The sequence below is a fragment of the Penicillium waksmanii genome, assembly GCF_028829765.1.
Source record: "Penicillium waksmanii strain IBT 27052 chromosome Unknown utg000010l:1.0-3698451.0:1.0-3701458.0, whole genome shotgun sequence".
Taxonomy (NCBI): Eukaryota; Fungi; Ascomycota; class Eurotiomycetes; order Eurotiales; family Aspergillaceae; genus Penicillium; species Penicillium waksmanii.
The window spans coordinates 1069232-1089383 of NW_026643256.1; the positions used below are offsets into that span (position 1 = coordinate 1069232).

General features: G+C 50.2%; 10 protein-coding genes across 10 annotated transcripts; 6 read left to right on the forward strand and 4 right to left on the reverse strand.

The window, feature by feature from the left end:
• Positions 1-917: 917 nt before the first annotated feature.
• Positions 918-2851, forward strand: N7481_012373 (aminoalcoholphosphotransferase; the record flags this gene model as incomplete). The annotated part of the gene is made up of 7 exons (XM_057271592.1): positions 918-1057; positions 1364-1373; positions 1484-1641; positions 1699-1745; positions 1810-1905; positions 1968-2632; positions 2711-2851. 7 exons carry the CDS (start codon positions 918-920, stop codon positions 2849-2851), a joined length of 1257 nt encoding a protein of 418 aa, XP_057115780.1.
• Positions 2852-3442: 591 nt separating this feature from the next.
• Positions 3443-4145, forward strand: N7481_012374 (40S ribosomal protein eS27). The gene is made up of 3 exons (XM_057271593.1): positions 3443-3470; positions 3611-3673; positions 3951-4145. The coding sequence occupies exons 1-3, from the start codon at positions 3468-3470 to the stop codon at positions 4131-4133; spliced, it is 249 nt and encodes an 82-aa protein (XP_057115781.1). The 5' UTR covers positions 3443-3467; the 3' UTR covers positions 4134-4145.
• A 2005-nt stretch (positions 4146-6150) lies between these two features.
• On the reverse strand, positions 6151-6639 carry N7481_012375 (uncharacterized protein; the record flags this gene model as incomplete). The annotated part of the gene is made up of 2 exons (XM_057271594.1): positions 6151-6463; positions 6590-6639. The coding sequence occupies 2 exons, from the start codon at positions 6637-6639 to the stop codon at positions 6151-6153; spliced, it is 363 nt and encodes a 120-aa protein (XP_057115782.1).
• A 259-nt stretch (positions 6640-6898) lies between these two features.
• N7481_012376 (alpha/beta hydrolase) lies at positions 6899-7756 on the forward strand (the record flags this gene model as incomplete). The annotated part of the gene is made up of 1 exon (XM_057271595.1): positions 6899-7756. The coding sequence occupies one exon, from the start codon at positions 6899-6901 to the stop codon at positions 7754-7756; it is 858 nt and encodes a 285-aa protein (XP_057115783.1).
• A 283-nt stretch (positions 7757-8039) lies between these two features.
• On the reverse strand, positions 8040-9753 carry N7481_012377 (proteasome regulatory particle lid subunit RPN5; the record flags this gene model as incomplete). Its single annotated transcript, XM_057271596.1, has 5 exons — positions 8040-8642; positions 8705-9193; positions 9252-9488; positions 9551-9607; positions 9673-9753. 5 exons carry the CDS (start codon positions 9751-9753, stop codon positions 8040-8042), a joined length of 1467 nt encoding a protein of 488 aa, XP_057115784.1.
• A 1051-nt stretch (positions 9754-10804) lies between these two features.
• On the forward strand, positions 10805-12550 carry N7481_012378 (putative siroheme synthase; the record flags this gene model as incomplete). The annotated part of the gene is made up of 1 exon (XM_057271597.1): positions 10805-12550. One exon carries the CDS (start codon positions 10805-10807, stop codon positions 12548-12550), a length of 1746 nt encoding a protein of 581 aa, XP_057115785.1.
• Positions 12551-12858: 308 nt separating this feature from the next.
• On the forward strand, positions 12859-13704 carry N7481_012379 (CIA30 family protein; the record flags this gene model as incomplete). Its single annotated transcript, XM_057271598.1, has 3 exons — positions 12859-12899; positions 12962-13414; positions 13512-13704. The coding sequence occupies 3 exons, from the start codon at positions 12859-12861 to the stop codon at positions 13702-13704; spliced, it is 687 nt and encodes a 228-aa protein (XP_057115786.1).
• A 253-nt stretch (positions 13705-13957) lies between these two features.
• On the reverse strand, positions 13958-16367 carry N7481_012380 (putative C6 transcription factor (Gal4); the record flags this gene model as incomplete). The annotated part of the gene is made up of 5 exons (XM_057271599.1): positions 13958-14351; positions 14411-14940; positions 15003-15682; positions 15741-16054; positions 16195-16367. 5 exons carry the CDS (start codon positions 16365-16367, stop codon positions 13958-13960), a joined length of 2091 nt encoding a protein of 696 aa, XP_057115787.1.
• A 1097-nt stretch (positions 16368-17464) lies between these two features.
• On the forward strand, positions 17465-18719 carry N7481_012381 (uncharacterized protein; the record flags this gene model as incomplete). The annotated part of the gene is made up of 3 exons (XM_057271600.1): positions 17465-17725; positions 17870-18331; positions 18402-18719. 3 exons carry the CDS (start codon positions 17465-17467, stop codon positions 18717-18719), a joined length of 1041 nt encoding a protein of 346 aa, XP_057115788.1.
• Positions 18720-19313: 594 nt separating this feature from the next.
• Positions 19314-19995, reverse strand: N7481_012382 (60S ribosomal protein eL37; the record flags this gene model as incomplete). Its single annotated transcript, XM_057271601.1, has 4 exons — positions 19314-19453; positions 19586-19657; positions 19855-19917; positions 19992-19995. 4 exons carry the CDS (start codon positions 19993-19995, stop codon positions 19314-19316), a joined length of 279 nt encoding a protein of 92 aa, XP_057115789.1.
• Positions 19996-20152: the final 157 nt, after the last annotated feature.

A 20152-nucleotide genomic window follows, 5' to 3' on the forward strand; every position in this document is an offset into this window, starting at 1 on the left:
CCACCGATTAGTTCTGTATCATGTATCTCAGGCATGGCGCATCGCATGCTATGCTATTCTCCCATTCTCATTACTAGTTCCAAATTGTAAATCATTTTTGCATCATGACCAGCGCTTCGGGACTCACCGTCCCTGAAACTAACCGATTTGAGGGGCCTCGGGTATTCCCCCACTTCTTGCATGGACGATCTCTTTCCTGTGATGCATCTCATTGGCGTCGCTCCGAGGTCATCTCGACACGGCGATGCTGCACGTGGGCCGCGAATTGGTGAAATGGGAAAAGTCACGGAGTACTCGTAGACTCCAAAGATCTGTCCTTCTTGAACCTTAGTAGATATCTGAATAGCAACATACGGCAACTTTGGGATACAGTAGATGTAGATGTAGACGATGAACTAGGCAACAGGGTATGCATTCCAAGTATTACCTACTATGGATGCCCAGACACAAACCACAGCTGCCAGTTGCCACTGAAGAAGCGCGCCGATCTTCGTCGTCGCCAGGACCCATTCTTTTTTCCTTTTTTGCACCCGGTCTTCGCGCCGTCCCCAGCGGGGCCCGTTTAATTTGTTTTACCCTTTTCCTTTTTCTCTCGAGCGTTGACCCTTTCCACGAGTAACGACTATTTGACCCTTTGTCCTCCCTCTTCTCCTCCGAATCCGTTCTACAGTCCTGCGATCCTACCATCCTCCCTCCCGAATCAAAAACACCACATTGCCCTGCCTTCACGCGCGTCGACACCGCCGAACCGCAACGTCTCCACTCCAACCCCAGCAAATCCATGCGGTGAAAAAAAAAAACCGGACAAAAACAAAACAAAGACCAACCAGCCTGCCTACCAGGAATATTAACGAGAATCGCAACCCCGCGGGATATCCCCTTTCACGGTCGAGACAAGACCAACAACATCATCAAGCATGGTGTACATTCGCCAACACCACCTCCCAAACCTGCGCAACTATCGCTATGCAGGCATCGACCACTCCCTCGTCAGTCGGTACATTCTAAAGCCGTTCTATAACAAATGCGTGATCGGTTGTTTCCCCATGGGCATGGCGTGAGTTTTTCAACCCAACTTCCTTTGCTTTGCTTTGCTTGGGGCTCTGGCGAGATCTGGTGAGATCTGCGGAGAAGCTCTGGAAGCTTGTCGGCTTGGAAAGAAGTTCCATTGGCAAGCTTGGTAGAGCTTCGCAGTTGCTTTCTTGCTGGAGTGGAGCTTTCCTTTTGCTATTCTACCTCTTCTACTCCCTCAGTTTTGGGAACTGGGGAAATGGGATGAGATGAGATGAGATGCGCCGCTTTACTATAATATGCGGAACTGTGACTAACGAGCTTCTCTGGATTTTTCCTTTCGCGCATATAGTCCCAATGCTGTAAGTACGCTCGATGCGATCGATACTCTTTCATAACCCGAGGAGAAGCTGGTGAAGCTTTGTACCCTCGCTGCGCAAATGATATGGTGCTAACTTATTCCTCCTGGTAGATTACCCTGACTGGTTTCATGTTCGTGGTCATTAATTTCATCACTGTGATGTGGTATAACCCCAATTTGGACCAGGACTGTCCGCCGTGGGTCTATGCCAGCTGTGCACTGGGTTTGTTTTTGTATCAGACTTTTGATGCTGTCGATGGCATGCAGGCGTATGTTTTTTCTCCCTCCCCCGAATCGCGTTGGGATGGTTGCTGAACTTTGAATAGACGGAGGACGAAACAAAGTGGTCCCCTTGGAGAGCTCTTCGATCACAGTATGTTGTTCTATGGCGAGCAGAAAGGGAGGAAGAACAATCCGATCAATCTAACCGAGTCTAGGTGTCGATGCATGCAACACCGGGTTAGGTGTTCTGATCTTCGCAGCTGCGATGAACCTCGGCCAATCCTGGATGACATTCTTGAGTCTATTTGGATGTAAGTCTCTACCCACCTAGGCGAAGCGACGCTGCAGAACGTCCAGAGTCTAACCCCAGCAGCTACTATGACCTTCTACGTCCAAACCTGGGATGAGTATTATACCCAGGTTCTCACGCTAGGCGTTGTTTCCGGTCCCGTCGAGGGTGTTCTCACCCTCTGCACCGTCTACGCTTTAACTGCCTACATGGGCGGCGGTAGTTTCTGGCACCAGCCCATGCTGGAAACCATGGGCGTTTCCAAGCCGAGCTTCATCACGCAGTCGGTATACGACATGCCCTTCACGCAGTGGTACCTGGTGTACGGTGCGTTGGTGCTCTTCTTCGCCACGGGCTCGAGTATCCTGCACGTTATGCATGTGCGCCGTGAGCGCGGCCAGGACCCCATTGCGCCGCTTTATGGTCTGCTTCCTCTGGTGGCGATCTGGACTCTCGTCCCAGCTTACTTGTACCTGCAACCTGCCATTTTGGAGAACTACACTATTCCGTTCGGCTTGTTTGTCGGCTTAGTGAATGCTTACTCCGTCGGCCGGATGATTGTTGGTCACCTCGTGCAGTCGGGTTTCCCGTACCACAACCCTCTGCTGTACCCGCTTGCTCTGGGTGTGATCGATAGCTCTGGTCCTTTCTGGGGTCTCTGGTCTCCCGTGCTGGGTGAGGGTGTTAGACCGGTTGCGTTTGTTTTTGTGTGCCTTGGTCTGGCGGTTGGTATTTACGGAAGCTTTGTGGTATGTTTTTTCCCTTGTTGTTCCCCCTGTTCTGGGTCTGATCGATGAGAGCTTCTTGCTGACATTCCCCCCCCCCAGTTTGACGTCATTACTACCATCTGTGACTATATCGATATCTGGTGCCTGACCATCAAGTATCCTTACGTGGAGGAGACCGAGCGCAAGGACGTCACTGCTGCCAAGGCCCAACTGGAAGGCACATCGAAGAAGGCGCAATAGAGTGGGGTGAGTGGCGAGAGTGAAAGGCGCGTGGGTGATAGACAGTTCAACCTCGAACCCCACGGACCGAAAGCGAAGCTCAGCGACAAGTTGAGAAGAGTGGGGACAGATCGAGAATGATCGGTGATTTGAGTTGGGTTGGTTGCTTGGAGAAAGTGGAGGGCCAAAAGGAATAATGTGGGCGGACCTAATGATTTGATTTCAGCCAGTACATAAGTTTGTTATTTTTTCAGCACCGGTAGTTCCGTGTGATAGAATATGAGAGTAATGTGTTATGCGAAGTATGGAAGTATCGGAGTTATCACTAGAGTAAGACATCGAGTGACTGCCTTCCTGATTATCCGGCAGAACCACGGATAACCTTAGGAACCTTTGGCCTTGGCAATGGGCGGTGAGTCATCCAGGCAATAAGGCGGTGTGATTGGCGGAAGCACTCCCTCACGCCTGCCCCATTTAGGCAGTCAAGCGAGGGCACAAACCCTAGGAGAACCCGCGGCCGCCCCCCCCCCCGAGACAAATCCCTTCAAATCCATTCCCGCTACAATCGAATTCGACACACAAGGTCATCGCCATCAGCGCCATTCATCAACCCCCTCGTTGATCATAATCCGTCAAGATGGTAAGCCCTCGCCCTGCTACCGCATCGCCCTCCTCCCTCCTATCCGACTCGACACGAATCACGCACCGTGGCCTATGCCAGGCGTCGAAAATACACAACCTATCGTCAAAAATCTCCCTTGCTGACGACTCATCTTCCAGGTTCTCGCGATCGACCTCCTCAACCCCACGCCTCAGGCTGAGGCCCGCAAGCACAAGCTTAAGGTACGCTCAACACCTCCGAACATCGAATGAGAAGTGGAAGGACATCAAGAAAGTCTCGAAGTTGTGGTGGTGGATATGGATGTGGACCGGAAGGAAGGTGGACACGAGACACTTCCGCATCATCAACCCTTTCAATACATTGAAACCACGGACAACTTGGAGAGCAAGAGGAGGAAATATATTCTATATGATTATATGATGATGGATCTTGAAAATATTGAATATTGAATTGACTCTGGACCGGAATGCTGACCAGGATTCCTTCACCCCCATCTAGACCCTTGTGCCCCAGCCCCGCTCCTTCTTCATGGACGTCAAGTGCCCCGGCTGCTTCACCATCACCACCGTCTTCTCTCACGCCCAGACCGTCGTCATCTGCGCCGGCTGCTCGACCGTCCTGTGCCAGCCCACCGGTGGCAAGGCCCGTCTGACTGAGGGCTGCTCTTTCCGCCGCAAGTAAACGAGACGCGCAAATGAAACTTCTTTTTTATTGTCTTGTTGAAACGCAGAGGAAATAGCATGGAGCAACTTGGGATGAAAATACCACTCTAACCTCTACGGGGTTCGGTTATTAAACGGAGACCACCGGCTTTTCAAAATGTCACATACAACAATTACCCTTTTACCCTCTTCTTCCTCTCTCTTATCCCTCCTATATCTTCCTTCTATCCGCCTTCTTTCACGGGATGACACGCCTTTCGTTCTGATTTGATTTCGATTCCTCCTCCCGACTACGGTCTTCGGTTCGAAAGTTTTGGAGATGCTGCTGCTGGAAGGAGGAGGGCTTTCGATTCAGAATGGAAGACGCGCAAAATGATATGATACGATCCATACCACTTTTTTATCTTCCCTGAAAACCAAAAAACAATTGAAATGTGACGTTCTGGAACACCCGTCTCTCTTTCGTCCAACTTTTGCTTCCTACAATTTCACTCTGTTGATGATTTAAAATAATCACACAGCGGCTTTTTCTCCCTTTTTTTTTCTTTCTCGTTTTTGCTTGTTCTTTTCATTGCGATTGATGACAGATAGAAGATGGAATGACTCGCCCTATTCCCCTTTCACCATGGCCCAAAAAGCATTCGACAATCCACAAAAAAAAGCAACTTGCAGCATCTAGCTCAGGGAGTTCCGGATATCTGACATAAAAGGCCCCATCGCATTTGCTTGGGCCTATTTTGTTTTTGTCTTTTCTGCTTTCTGTTTTGTCCTGTACTTGCACCTCATGTAAATGGGTTCTCTACTCAATTTGAGTTGTTGATACTCGATCTAGAGATCCTCGATCTCTTCTAGATTACGTAGAGTAGGGTAGACTTGTAGATATCACGTCTAGAGCGAGGCAGCATCCTGCCGCCTTTATACTATTGGAAAATAAAAAGGCCCTAACTACACTTCAGCAAGTAAACCTTTCGTCGGGGGTATCCAACAACCGAAGCGCATTCTGTAGTATGTACTACATTAGCCCTCCAAAGTAGTATTGCACGAAACTTGAATACTCTGTATAGGGCGGCTGTGCACCCCCGGCCTGTACCATGTACGGAGTACTCTGTTCTATGTACATCCAATTCAATCCAACTTGAACCCAATCCACCAAGCCCACCACCAAGTCCACCACCAAGTCCACCACCAAGTCCACCCAATATGGCAAGTAACGTAACCAATCCACCATGACGCCAAAACCCAATCCAAGTTCAATCCAGCATACCCTCACTACCACTACACATCCATCTACCACAAATCCACCCGCTAGTAAACCCAAAGCATATACGCCTCCCCACCCAAGTGGACGTGCGTTCCCGCCGTGTTCCCCACTAGACGAGAGTGGCTACGTAACAGCGCATCTGCAGCGGGACTATGGACCCTACTTCGTACTTGTATGTGTGTAGGATCATCATTCCCAGGAACGGGTTGACAATGATGTCATGTTCGATGGCGGATGGCGAAGATGGGTCGTGTTTAACATTCCTAACATCTGTGAGGGAGGATGGTGGCTGGGGCTATTTTTTACTGTAAGTGTATGAGTATAGGGTGTTGGATGGATGGACGGTGTATTGTATATTGTATATTGGCCTGGAGATCATTTTATTTTCTGGAGACAAAGAGAATTGGGATGGTTTTAGTTGTGAGTACACTAGTAGTAGAGCTACTCGTATGTTGGGTTGGTGAGGACATTGGCAATGGTATTGAGATTGGGTATGTTCATGTTCATTTTTGATTGTTGTCGTACAGCTCAAGACAAGGGAGTCATATCATAATAAAAGAAAGAGTTGGGTGAAACCAAATGACAGAATATAAAGAAGTGCTAAAGGTCAGAAGAAAGCGAAGGAGAAAAAAAAATCATAGATCGATCATCTCATGTCGTGATGATCTGGGTCTTTCCCAAGTAGTCGCTTGCAATACATACGATTTGACGATGGAATGGATCGTCTCAAGTATTCCATAGCAAAGTTGAAGCCAAATTGAGCCTCCCTGGGGTTTTAAGCGGCAGCGGTAGCAACGAGCTCTTGGGCCTTGGTTTTAATCTCAGGTCCGAAGTTGGGAGGTGCGGAGCCAGGACCACCTCCCATCACGACAGACATTTTACCGCTGGTATCGCTGATGAGAACGTTGGAAAAATTGTTGCGCCCGACTACTTCTGTGACGGCCTCTTTGGCGGCTCCGTCGCCGGCGGCGTATTTGGCGGCGTCGATGGCTTTGAGCTGGTTGTAGGTGTTGCGGATGAAGTCGTAGGTGAAGAAGATGGTAGGGTTCGGGGTTGGTGGCTGGTTTTCTGGGTGGGATTCGAATGCTCTGTTGGTTCTGGTTAATTTCATTTGCTTCCTTTTTATCTGGTGGGTGGTTGAAATGGGCGAAGGGGTGGAGGGGTAAGATTATAATCGTGGAGAGGTAGAGGTAGAGGATATTCGAAGAACATACTCGATCAAAGCTTGCATTTTTGCAGCTACGGCTGCGAGGTCGATAGCCATGTTGGGGGATATGGTGGTGAATGTATGTTGGATGTATGTTGATGAGACAAAGTTGGGCTGAGTGTTTATTAAATGGGGCTAGGGCTCCGAGTCCCCAGCTCCGAGTCCCCTCTTCGGACTCCGACTTCAACTTCTCTTGTCTTCCTGTGGTTTACGGTTTGCGGTTTTCTGTTTGCTGCTCACCCTTCGTTTCTCTTTTCTTCTACCTTTTCCCTTCTCCCTCAAAAAAATAGACACGTCCAATTCCTTATCCCCAACCATGGCACCCAACCCATCCAGCTCAGCGCGGCAACCACTCAAGCTCCTCATGCTGCACGGCTACACACAATCCGGCTCCCTCTTCCACGCCAAAAGCCGCGCCTTAACAAAACATATCCAAAAAGCCCTACCCCTACATGAAGTGATCGCCAGCTATCCAACCGCCCCGCTCCGTCTCCGACCCAGTGATATCCCAGGCTACGAGCCCTCCGACACCGGCATCCCAGACGACGACATCGAGGCATATGGCTGGTGGCGGCGCTCAAACAGCGCCAACCCACCCCTCTACACCGGCATTGAGGAAGGCCTGAGTGCCGTCGCAAAGGTCCTCACCGACGAAGGGCCCTTCGATGGCGTAATCGGGTTCTCGCAGGGTGCCGCGCTGGCGGGCATGGTGGCCGGCCTACTTGAACCCGGGCGGAAAGAAGCCTTTGCGCAATTCGCGAAGGATGACTCGGAGGGTGCGGCGGGTATGTCTTTCCCCAGTGCCTTTGATGAGGCAACTGGGTTTAGACACCCGCCGTTGAAGTTTGCGCTTTGTTATAGTGGGTTTCGGGCTCCTGGGCCGCGGTATCGTGGCTTTTATGATAATCCGCCTATCCAGACGCCTGTTTTGCATGTTCTGGGCTCGTTGGATGCGGTTGTTGATGAGGAGAGGAGTCGCGCTTTGATTGATGCTTGTCGGGGTCAGCCGGAGAAGGAGGGGCTTGTTATTTGGCATCCTGGTGGTCACTTTTTGCCCAGTCAGCGGCCTTATCTGGATGCTGCTGTTCGTTTTATTCGGGAGCAATTGGAGAAAGGTGCTGCCGGGGATAAGGAGGAAGAGGAAGATGTGAATGATATGGATATGCCGTTTTAGAGATTGGTGAATACTACTAGTAGTACTAGTAGGTATATAGTATAAACCTTGGAAGAGATCGGTTGTCGACTAGACTAGATTATACCCAACTTCAATACATTTCCTTGTTCTCGAAAGTCTACGTTTTCAATTACAACCTTGGAATGGCCGGTCAATTCCCCCAAATATAGCCCTGGAATGCCCTGGAATAAATAGTATATAGATCTTCACAAATAGTGCATAGAAGTCTACCGGCGAATTATTTTACACGGAGGCAAACGTTTCACATCTCATTCAAGTTCACTTAACGGGCCTTGGTCTCCTTGCCACGAGTCGGCTGAATGCGAGCCATCATCTCTTCCTTGGTGATCAAGTGATCAATGCGCTCCAGATGACCAAGAAGGCTCTTCATATCGCTGCTCCACTCGTTGAGTACATCATCAGCATCGCGAGGCTTAGCGAAGTTGACAAGCCGGGCAGGTCGGTCAATTTTGGCGTAGATGGTCTTCAATGTAACCAGCTCGCTGATATATTTCTCCGTCTCCTCCTCGGTCAGATCCAGAAGCTGGGTCAAACGGCCCATCTGGATCCGGGTGTAGTACTTGGCAACCACCCGCACATTGTGCTCAATGACTCGCTTCCGCAGGTCTTGCCATCTACGGTTCGCCTGGTTCTCGGACGACTGTTGGGTCTGGGAATCAAACACATCGGTACCGCACAGGTGAGGGCCGAACTGCTCCGCGACCATAGGCCAGCGCATCAGCTCGGGAATAGTGAAGAGTTTCACCAATCGGGCTTCCTCGGGGACCTGTGACAGTCGGGAGTCTTGTTGGATGCGGTGCAGAAGGTCTGACTGCTCGTTGTCGTAAGGAGACAGAACAATATAGTAAACAATGCGCGCAAGAGACTTGACTGAGGTTAGCGATTGAACGTACGATCGGCGGCCATACTATAAGAGATGAAACTTACTGCGCGAAGTTGCTCGGGGTTGTTCTCAACCGCCTCGGTGTCCAGGACTTCGCGGTAGTGCTTGCAAACATCCAGGTACTTGTTGTCGTGGTTGGAGAGAGTGATCTGTTGGTCGTAGAAGCGGAGCTTGAGGTCGGTCACATCGTCATCCACCTCCATTGGGGCTTCATCCGGTCCCCGGGTTAACTCTTGCTCCTCCGCCTGCTTCTTGAGTTTCTCGATCTCCTCGGCGGACTTCTTCGGTTTGCGGTTGAAATAACGCTTGTTGATCTTGCGGATGAGGATCGAGGCCTGGGTCCAGTCGCCACGCTCGATGCACAAAGAGACCTGCTCCAGGATGAACTCGGTCTTCTCACGTCGGGTCATCGACCCGAAGGTCTCCACCTGCAGCTCGCACAGAGTTTCTGCAGCGGCTTCGAGATCGCCTTGTGACTTCTTGATATTCGAAAGAATGCGTGTAACGCGGGCTCGCTCGACTTCGACGAAGATCTGGGGACGGGAATGTAAGCTCCAGTGCGAAAGTAATTGCGAGCACATCTGTCCTTACCTTTCCTTCGGTCACTGTTCGTAGTGTCTCAATGACGGAGAGCTTGACATCCAGATTGGGGGTGTCATCCAGGAACTTCATCACCTGCTGCACCATCCTCGTTGTGGCCTGCTTGAGCTGGGCATGTTTCTTGGAAAGGAGGAGCACTTGGTCGTTGAGCAGGGCCCAGTCGCCGGACTCCTTGCTGATGGTGACAATGGAGATCAGAAGACGGGATGTGGTGGCGAGATCGGAGGCCTATAGAGGGAGAAGCCGTGATCAGTATAGGATGGAGGATCGAGATGGAGACGAGATCATACCTGTCGGGATTGCTTCTCTAAGGCCAGCAGCTTATCGATCGCACCCTGAACATCGGTCTGAAAGAAAATCATCAGTACAGTTTCTTACGGGTCCCAAATATCGAATGATTTTTGTCTCGCACCTTTGCAAGGGCCTCGGCCTCCGGGATGAGCTTGTCGGCGTCCTTGGTGAAGTCCTTCTCGGGCTTCATCAAGACGGACATGATGGCGGTTGTCTTGGGGTGTTCGAAGAGGTCCGGAGCTGACAGTGGATTCAAAGATCAGTTGGAAACAGATTAACGATGCACCGACAGGGCAATTCGTGGAAGCGAGACAGGAAGATGGCTGATGGTGATGACGGAGCTTTGGGGCGCCCTTTGGCCGCGACCTGTGAGCTCCGCCTCACGTGATGCGGTCAACACTGGCAAGTAGCACTCCGCCTACATCAGATCAGATCAGTGCACTGAAACATGCCCTACTGCGCATTTCGAAAGTTCCTGGTGATTAGAAAGGTGGTATTTGTGCTACACAATTTCTGTTGTTTCTCAATCACAAATCGCATTGCATTGCTAGAGATGGGAGTTTCCAACCAGCATTTGATAGGCCAACAGCCTTAAGACGAGTGATTGATCGGAGTCTGACACACCTAATTGATCGGCAGGACTGACTTTCCTAAATCATCTACATTCTCACCATCAGGCATACACTTATGGAGTATAACCTACATTTGGATACATACATAGATCAAGGTGATCCACTGCTCACCAACTGGCCAATCTCCCATGCTGACCTAATCCTGTAGAAAGTCACAATCACGCAATTTCGCCCTAGTCCACTTTAGGATATGCAGCTGTATAGAAAAATTTCCGCCGCAACACAAATCCACTCGGTCGAGTGCGATCTTCGTTGAATATTTGCATCTGCATATTCTCTATACCCTCGGACACCCATATACGGCCTTGCGCAGGTAGCGGCAATTCAATCCGCGTGTGACACTTGATCATTCCAATTATAATTGACCCCAGCTTTCTTATCAGCCCCGTTATCTCCAATCGCGAGGGGCCTTTTACTCAGTCCGGAGTCGTTCTTCTTTCTCCGCGGAATCATCGTTGCACGGCGCATTGAGTCAATCGAATCCATTGGAAGTTCCTTTGTGTTCTCGTGTGTCATCTGATATTCTTCCATTCATATATCCCCGGTGTTTCCGCCTACATTCGGCATCATTTTGAAAGCATATTTCTTAGAGGGGTAGTCCGCAACTTGCGGCAATACGAGATGATGAAGGATGCCTCGAATGGCTCTGGTCAGTCTGTACCACTCATGACAGCCTGGAATACCGAATCACAAATTCATCTTATCATTGGCGCAAATCCTCTGGCGGCGGCGAGATGTACGAAGAGCCTTGAGGCCGGCGCCACCCCGATTCTCATTGCGCCAGAAACTGCAGATTTGCACTTTACTCTGTCAGAATACATTTCCAAGGGATCTGTACAATGGCAGCGTCGCGAGTTTCAGGACAGTGATTTGACTAGTTTGGGAAGAGAGGAAGTGGACCGCGTGGTCGACATGGTCTTCGTTACCTTGGGTGGCAAGCATACCTCGAGTAAGTCCCCATCTACGCTTGCACTCCATAAGCAGGATAAGGCTAATCCCATTTTACCAGGCCCGCATATCTCAACATTATGCCGCCGTCTTCGAATCCCTGTCAATGTGTCCGATGCCCCCGAGCTCTGCTCATTCAGCCTTCTCTCTACCTACTCCGATGGGCCGCTTCATATTGGAATTACAACATCGGGACGTGGATGCAAACTCGCATCAAGACTTCGACGTGAAATTGCAGCTTTCCTCCCTGCAAACCTTGGATCTGCAATTGATCGACTAGGTTCCGTGCGTCGGCAATTGTGGGAAGAAGACAACGCAGCAGGACTGGGCGAATCGGCTCTGGAGGGAGATGATGACGATGCAGCTGGTCAAAATCATCACTTCAATTCACTAGTCACGGAGGGTGATGTTGCCGCTGCTAAGACTAGACGTATGCGCTGGCTTTCGCAGATCTGCGAGTACTGGCCACTACGCAAACTTGTCTCCATCACCGATTCCGATATCGATGCTATTCTGAAAGCGTACACTAGTGGAAGGAACGATACTTCCGATGTCAATGGTGTCAACGGTGTTGCCACAATTACGAAGAAAGGAAAGATTGTGCTCGCTGGATCCGGCCCTGGTCACCCTGACCTACTGACTCGCGCTACATATAACGCCATTCAAAATGCGGATATCATCCTGGCTGATAAATTGGTCCCGGCTCCGGTTTTGGACTTGATTCCTCGTCGCACCGAGGTCCACATCGCCCGCAAGTTTCCCGGTAACGCCGATCAGGCCCAGGAGGAGTTCTTGCAGATGGGTCTTGCCTCTTTGAAAAAGGGCCAGCAAGTGCTTCGCCTGAAACAGGGAGATCCGTACCTCTATGGACGAGGAGCAGAGGAGTTTGAATTCTTCCGAAATGAAGGATTCATTCCTGTGGTTCTGCCCGGTATCACCAGCGCCATGAGCGCTTCTCTTTTCGCCGATATCCCGGCCACTCACCGGGGTGTCTCTGACCAGGTTTTGGTCTGCACGGGGACTGGCAGGAAAGGCGCTGCGCCGAACCCACCAGCCTATGTTCCCACGCAAACTGTTGTCTTCTTGATGGCTCTTCACAGGCTGTCTGCTCTTATCGAGTCGCTCACCACATTCCCTGCTGAAGACTCCGAGCGATCTCGAGCGCTTTGGCCGAAGGATACCCCTTGCGCTATCGTTGAGCGCGCATCTTGCCCCGATCAGAGGGTTATCCGCTCGACGTTGGAGAATATCTGTCTGGCCTTTGAAGAGGCGGGTTCCCGGCCGCCTGGTTTGTTGGTTGTTGGGGCAAGCTGCCACGTTCTACATAGCCCTCAGGATGGACAGAAGTGGGCTATTGAAGAAGGATTCCATGGGCTTGAAGAGCTTCATGGAGAGGTGGAGGCTGCATTGGAGAAATGATTGTGTATTTTGCATGGGATGGCATGGGATGGCATGATGCGACACGGAGTTATGAGATTGTATATAGATAGATACCCTTGAACAAAGACAAGCATTATCGATTCGAATATTCCAGACTGCAGAGTAATTTATATTTGAATTATGTGCAGGGAGTAAATTAACTACTATGCGTAACTATACCTACGGGCTAAAGCCACCCTATGACGCCATCCCCCACCGCCCTCCCCGCTCTGACGATGCTAATCGGTCAATCACCCGCAGTTCGGTTGTCAGTGCTCTCATCCAAGCAGAAACAACCTAAAGTCATCATGGCCCCAACATCACACCTCCCTTTATTCGGCGGCATCCGGTAGGCATTACCTCCCTCTGTTCTTGTATCACATGTAACTAACTAAATTGCCTCCCTCCCAGAGCCTGGAATTCAGATGACTGGACCTCATCCGACGACCGCGTCCGTGGCGGATCTTCCCACTCAACCCTAACCTGTTCACCCTCCTCGCTGGTCGCCCATTTCCATGGAGAACTAGACATAACGACCCTAGGCGGAGCAGGATTCGCCTCGCAACGCACAAGGGGCGAGGACCGAACATGGGATCTATCGCATCACGATGGCTTAGAGATTATCGTTGACCGGGCCGATGATAAATTATACACCCTGACTCTGAAGGACGAGATACTGCCCAAGAGATCTGATGGTCGGGAGCAGAGCAGCGTGAGCTGGGAATATGATTTCCGGGTTGAGCGTCAGAAGACGATTTTCGTCAAGTGGGAGGATTTCAGACCGACTTATCGTGGTAAGGATAAGGTTGATGCTGAGCCGTTGGATTTGAAGAATGTGAAGAGGTTTGGGATTATGGTGAGAAGGTATGTTGTTTGGAATTTCATTATGCCCCCCCCCCCCCCCCTTCCCCGACATTCTGCAGGGAACTATAGCTAACGTTTTTTTTTTTTTTGGCACTAGTTTCTTTGGCGATCAGGAGGGTCCTTTTGAGCTTGGTATTATTTCTATCGCTGCTGTGCGGACGGAGCGCTACTTGGATGATCCTGATGGTGAGGACTTGAATGAGTATATGGATGAGAAATCGGCTGCTGGGAGGCACACTCGGAGACGCCGCGCTTGGTTTGGAGGGCTGCTCAGCTGCTTCGGCGTTTAAGCTGGGTCCAAAAAAGTTCTATTAATTATTTGTCACGCGTGGGAAAAAGAACTGTAGCTACAAAATTTCGGTACAATATTTCGGTACAATATTTCGGTACAATATTTGCATTGGGTATGATATATAGGGTTAAAACATGCAAACGGCTATGCATCCTGTTAATTATGGACTCTGTTCTGCCCGGGCTCTCTTCCAAAACACTCGCCCGGACAATTCTCACTCGACGACCTGTGCATAAGAATAAAATAACAAATCACTCCTGTTGTGGATAGTTCACCCATTCCGAGAAATCCATGCCCGCCGGACTGGGCATCTGTTGTTCGACAGGAAACATGCTACCAAAGCTAGGATCACTAAATAAATGTTCTGGGAATGGCATGAAGCCTTGTGCTTGTTGTTGGCCGTATTGCTGCGGATTCTGTGTTTGGGAGTTTGGCTGCATGCCAGACATGGAGCCTAACGATGGGCCCAAAAGTCTATTAATGACTTCGGAGCATCGGGCGGCGAAACGGTTGTTGCAGAAAGATGGGTGGGTAAGAAGGGCTTTCGTTGTTTCGATGTCCTGGATCCAGCTCTGTGCTTCTGGGTTGGAGGGATCCGTCATGAGGAAAACGATCGGAATCAATCCGGCTTGAAATAGGAAGTATCTTATGCAATATTAGTCAAGGCCAAAACTATACTTCGCTTCTCGAAAGGGGAGACTCACAGCATATACCACGCCCCAATTCTCGTGCAAACATAATTGTCCATGTACTCAGAGATGGAAGAAATCGTTAGCCGGGCGTTCTGCAGGCAACGCACCCGACACTCTGTTTCGGTCGGATCTTCAACTCCTGTTTCGGAGCTGACAGATGATCCGTCAGAGCTGCCACCGTGGGGTGCCCATCGCCGAGCTGCCCAACGTAGCAAGATGGGGCGGTAGATCAAAATGATCAGATTCCAGTTTCGCCAGAGAAGGCGGTTGCGGACAAGAGCAAGATTGTCCGAGTCTGGCTGTGATGGGTGTGTGGAAAGAGGTTGTAGGGGATAGTGCATGTAAGAGGGCAGGCCATTGTACCATTCGTCCATCGGCTTTTGAAGATTGAGAGTTTCCTCCGGTGTGATGCTGGGACTGGAAATCAGACGTTGGTAAACGCTGTTGGTAAGAAGGTGAAATCGAGATTGGGCGATCAAGCCAGAGTAAAGAGTTGGGCCGGGTGATTCAAGTGGCAAGGAAGTAGTTGCGGGTGTCAGCGCCTGGCATGGAGTTTTAGTATAATTCTTTCGGTAGTAGCTCAGCCGCGAGATCCTTTACTTACGTCGTCGTGGATGTTAAGGACCTGTTTAGCATCCATCACACATTCTTCAGGAAGAAGAATAGGCCTGCCGAAGGTTTTTGCGGCGCCGCTGTCGAAGATGAAGACACCCCACCACAGCCTGCGGCGAATTTCCCGCTGTAAAAGACTGATTTTCCATCCAGGGAACTCCTTGTGGAGTCCCAGGCTCATGGCCATTCGAACGGCTAATCCCAGATAGTTCCAGCCCGTGTTAGGCTTGTTGCGCTTTTGTACATAGTTGCTAAGTAACAACAATGACTGAACCAGAGTCAAGTTTCCAGTCTCAAACACGGAGGACTGCTGTAAGCAGCTCCTGGCTTCTTGATAAAAGGTAATATCAAGATCAGAGCTATCATCGCCAATGCTCCATGCTCCAAGTGCTAGGATAGTATTGAGCAGAATCTGCCATGCGGTACCATGGGGCCGCAGGGAAGGATCATTGAACTGCGCGCGGAAGGTTGGTTCGTGAACGAACGGGTAGCTGGTATGGTAATTGAGGAAATATGCGTCAATAAAGGCTTGTTCGATGAGACCAGATGGGGCGCTTTCCAAGAGTTGTGCCTTGAGTGGTATGCCACCAGACCTCGCCGATCGAACGGGTATGTTCAAATCGAAGCCATGGTCAAAAAGTGCCCGAAGTGGAACCACACTTGATGAAGCACCTGGGATTGAAGTGTCAGTCATGTTTATTCAATAGCAGTTAGAGGCAGGAGTACAAACCAAAATAGCCAGCTCCTTCCGGCTTGATGGACAACGCGGCCATTCCATCTGTCAGGTCACCAAGTGTGAGTTCTTTTTCGGCCCAGTCAAACCCATCCGCCTGCTGTGGCAGAGCTTCTGGGGCGGGCTCCGACCTATCGGCATCCGGTTTAGCCGGTGTCGAGTGCCGAGAAGAGGATTTGGATGAAGGAGCTCTAGGTCCCTCTGGATTTTGTAAAAGAGATCGAAGGGTAGCATCCAGGTCACCTCCTGGAAACAGCCTACTTAATGCTGTTTCAAAAGAATGCAAGCGATCTTCAACGAGAGTCAAGTGTCTATATGATGTTAGTTTGGTCTAACTTCCGAAAGTTTAGTACAGGACGAGGTGAAATTCATACTGCCGTGTTAGGGGACTCCTGGAAACTTTCGGGCTATATTTGCACTCCTTATTTAACTGCCGGCATTGGAGGCAAACCGGCTTTTCTTTCGAGCACTAGAGTGATGAATGAGCTGGAAGTCCAGGAAATGTCGGGCTAGTTCATGATAGTACTCACTCTTGACTTTCGCAGACGGCACTCGTCGCACTATGTTCAAGTTCCAGTCAGTTTCATGGTCCTTCTCGGAGCATCGGGTCTTTGATATATCCATGTGCTAACATGGCGGCAAAAGGTAAGACGACACGTACAGCGAAAGAATGAGAATCACGGGTGCTAGCCATCATATTTATCGAGGCAGGGCGGATTCCTTATAATAGGTGTCCAATGCGCTTTGATCATGGCACAAAACAGAAGTCATCTTTCAAATCGTTAGTAAAATACACAGCCGTTTCGATGCCTGCCCTGGCGGCTGAGACCGTGTGGCGACCCCAAGCAACGTGGGGTGGGATGTAACTATAGCCACGCCGGCGCGGGAGTGGGGTAGTCATAGTATACACGAGGGGGTGAAGGGCAGTCGGGGTTATTGAACATAAAAGATAACTCACGATCGGCGCTAGAACAAGCATAGATCCACTCTGATCAAATCGGCTCTCGACATGATGAGCAGAAAGCCGCATCCAACGCTCCCCTCGATGGTGGGGAAATGGTCAGGTGATATGCGCGAAAAAAAAAAACCATATGGCGGCCTGAGGCAGACGTCCGGATTCGGATTCAGGTGGGATAAGATGAGGGGAAGGTAAATCTATAACCTTGGCAATGTACGAGATTATTTGAGATGAATTAAGTCTATACAAACCTTGGAAAGTAGCATATTTATTGTTTCAAGTCTCCCGTTGCGCAGGTACGATGCAACGAGATAAGAATCGAACTAGGAGTAATATGATTTGACAGGTCATTTTGTCGCCATACTACATATGTGCGGGAACCCTGAAGTATATATTTTTGAGCACCACACCTGGGCAACTTGAATCGACTCCCAGTTTGAATTCCAAATGATGTTTACCAATTTGAGCATAATCAGAGCATGTCTCAATTTATGATAAAATATCTACCGTCAATATTCACTACAATCGGCCAATATCGAAAAGTGAAGCCAACCGCGTTTCAAGCGTTGATCTCTTGGCAAAAACGGCGGGACAGCCAATCATATCCCCCCCCTACATTTTTTCCCTTTCGTGCATCACCAACTTCACACCCCAAAAAGAATGGGATAAAACATCTCCAAACAAGATTCACCCCCCCTTCAAAAACATAGAATTGCTCCAACAGTTCTCGCAAAAATCAACAGACAGCAAAGGAGGCCCCATCATGCCTTCTCAACCCCCACTTCCACCCCTCCTTGCGCCCTATCTATCAAACCAGCCAGAGTCCTCATTGACGCTGGTCTCCTCAATTCTCGGCGCGACATCTAATTGGCTGGTCCTGAGATTTCTACATGCAGCCCTGAGCAACTCGTCAAACAATGCTTCAATCGGTCTCGAGGATTCCCCGGATAGCAAGAAGAAAAAAGTCGTTCTTGTGAGCCTTCTGCGGGGTTGGGAATTCTGGAAGGCAGAGGCCAAGCGACTGGTGAGTTGAAATCCTTCCAAGGTTCCTGTATCTTTAAACTTCGTGGCTGCTACTATTAGTAGAAGTCGGGCGAATGGAGATTACCGAATATCTATTCAACCGAACTGGGCCTTTTATCTTTGCATCCCATTGACACAATTATAGGGCCTTGACCTTAATCGCTTGGCGGGCAAGCAACAATTCGCATATGTGGATGGCCTCTCAGAGCTATTCACCACACCAAAGCCCACGGGTAATACTCTACCTACTCTATCCGCCGGGAGTCCAGCACCGGCACGCACCACACTCCCGCTTCGATCTCAGCCTGGCGCAGTGCCCGGTAGATCGCCAGCGCCAGCGAGTTCCCCAATAGGGCAGGGAGGTGTCAGCGGACCGAGCAATCCGGAGCCTGGAATTGCCAAGAAGTTGAACTTTGCCGGACAAGGACTCGCGGCCTTGGACGCACTGGAGCGGGATATCTCGACGGTCATTGCAAAGCTCAAGACAGCAGAAGATGACGAGATTCTTTTGATTATTGATCAGCCCGATTTCCTACTTGCCTCTACAGGCCCGAGCTACGCGATAGGTGCTACGGAGATTATGGACTGGGTGACAGGTTTACAACAGGTATGTCATTGGAGGATCGAGAGGTCGATAAGGACAACCTCTCTCAGAACAACGCTAACGCCTTTAATAGGCCGTGCATGCTACAGTACTGACATTGGCTGCGGATTCGCCACTTCTACACAATGCACCAGCTGCAAGCAATCAGATGGCTACCCCAGTCGAGTCGGAACATGCCGCATTTGCGATTGGGTTGGCGCATCGGGCTCAGTCGGTCATGCAGCTCCGCACTCTGGAGACGGGAGCCGCAAGGGACGTGAGTGGGGTGTTGCGGATCAGCCGCGGTGGAGGCTGGAGTACTGGGGCAGAGGAGAACCTGGATGAAAAAGAACTGCTGTTCTATATCCAGCGAGATGGCGGAGTCCGAGTGTTCGGGCGTGGGGAGTCTTAAAAGGAATGGCTGCTGGTGAGTCAGTTTGCTCTCGGTGGGAGCTCTAGTGGTAGAAACAATTCCACGCAAGTCAAATCAACTGCAGCATTACGTATCCCCGATCTGGGCATAGAAATGAGATCGACGGACGATTGGAACCGGGAGAAAAAACACGTTTAAGGTGTTAGGAAGAGAGATCTTCACATTTGTATCTGTCACGACATGGGGATATTCGCCAGCCATAAACGAGGAAGAAAAAAGGAAATTCATGCACGCTTTCCCTTTGATTTTTTTTATGCCATTTCTCTTTCCCTCAAGAAAAGAGAAACAAAAATGAAACTTTTCCCGCCTTTCACGATCATTTCCCCTCTTGACTCGCGGTTCAATGCCAGCGGCCAAGTAGGAGAATAGAAAAGAAAGGGCGAGACTCGACGACTCGCATCACACCAACTAACTCCACAGGGAAAGCGTTAATATTCCGGAATTGCCAGTTGCATTTGGAGTATATTCTATCTCGCAATGCTAGGCCATGTCATGCCAGTTGATGCCCACCCTCATTCCTTTCCAGCCTCTCCTAGAACAAAAACGCGACGCCGAATTGGGAAAACGGGTAATTTATGCGGCGGTAGGGCCACGGGCGCCCTTGGGGGTGCCGGTCTGGAAGCCGTTCTTGAAGCGCTGGTGGACGGAGCGCAGGGAGCGGCAGCGGCCGGAGCCGGTGGTCTTGCGGCGCTTGGCCTTCTCACCCCAGTTGACTGTTGCAAAGAAAAAAACCTGGTCAGTCGAATTGTTTCCCTAAATTGCCATTTTCGTATGGTGCATGTCCAGCGGACTCCATATTCCAAATCACATCGTGATGCTTTCAAGGATGGGGGGTAGATGCGTACACTTGCGGGTCTTGGCGGCAGGGTAACCGCAGTTGGCGCAGGTCGACTTCTGGATGTGGTAGGACCGCTTGCCTATAATTCGCGAAAAAGACAACCGGTCAGCAATTCGTCCTGGATGTGAGACTTGTCGATGTTTCCACCCCATAGCGTCCGTCGGTGTCGCCCACAACTTTCATCAATCGAATCAAGAGAACGAGAAATATCGGTTTGCGAAAACTTTCGGAGCCGGGATAGAAACATGACATTCGATGGGGAGGTGTAATACTAACCACAACGACGGCACAGAGTGTGCGTCTTGTTGTGGCGCTTTCCGAAGCTCGAGGTACCCTTAGCTGTAGTGGTTGTCAGTCTGGATCGTTTCGATGTTGCGTAGATTCGCGGTGCGAGGTTTCGGTATCGGACGTACTCATTTTGAATTAGGGAACTGCGGGAGCAAAAAAGGAAAATGTCAGTAAGGGGATCGAGGTTAAACGTATGGAGGTTCGGCATGCGAACGTACCTGGCGATTCCGCTGAAGGGCTGTTGTCGTGGTCGTCGTCGCTTAGGCGTATCTCGAAAGTTCCGGTG

Excerpts from the sequence above, each read along its gene's own strand:
- N7481_012374 (XM_057271593.1), top strand. Across the intron at positions 3,674-3,950 it reads CCCGCAAGCACAAGCTTAAG|ACCCTTGTGCCCCAGCCCCG; the intron begins GTACGCTCAACA and ends ACCCCCATCTAG.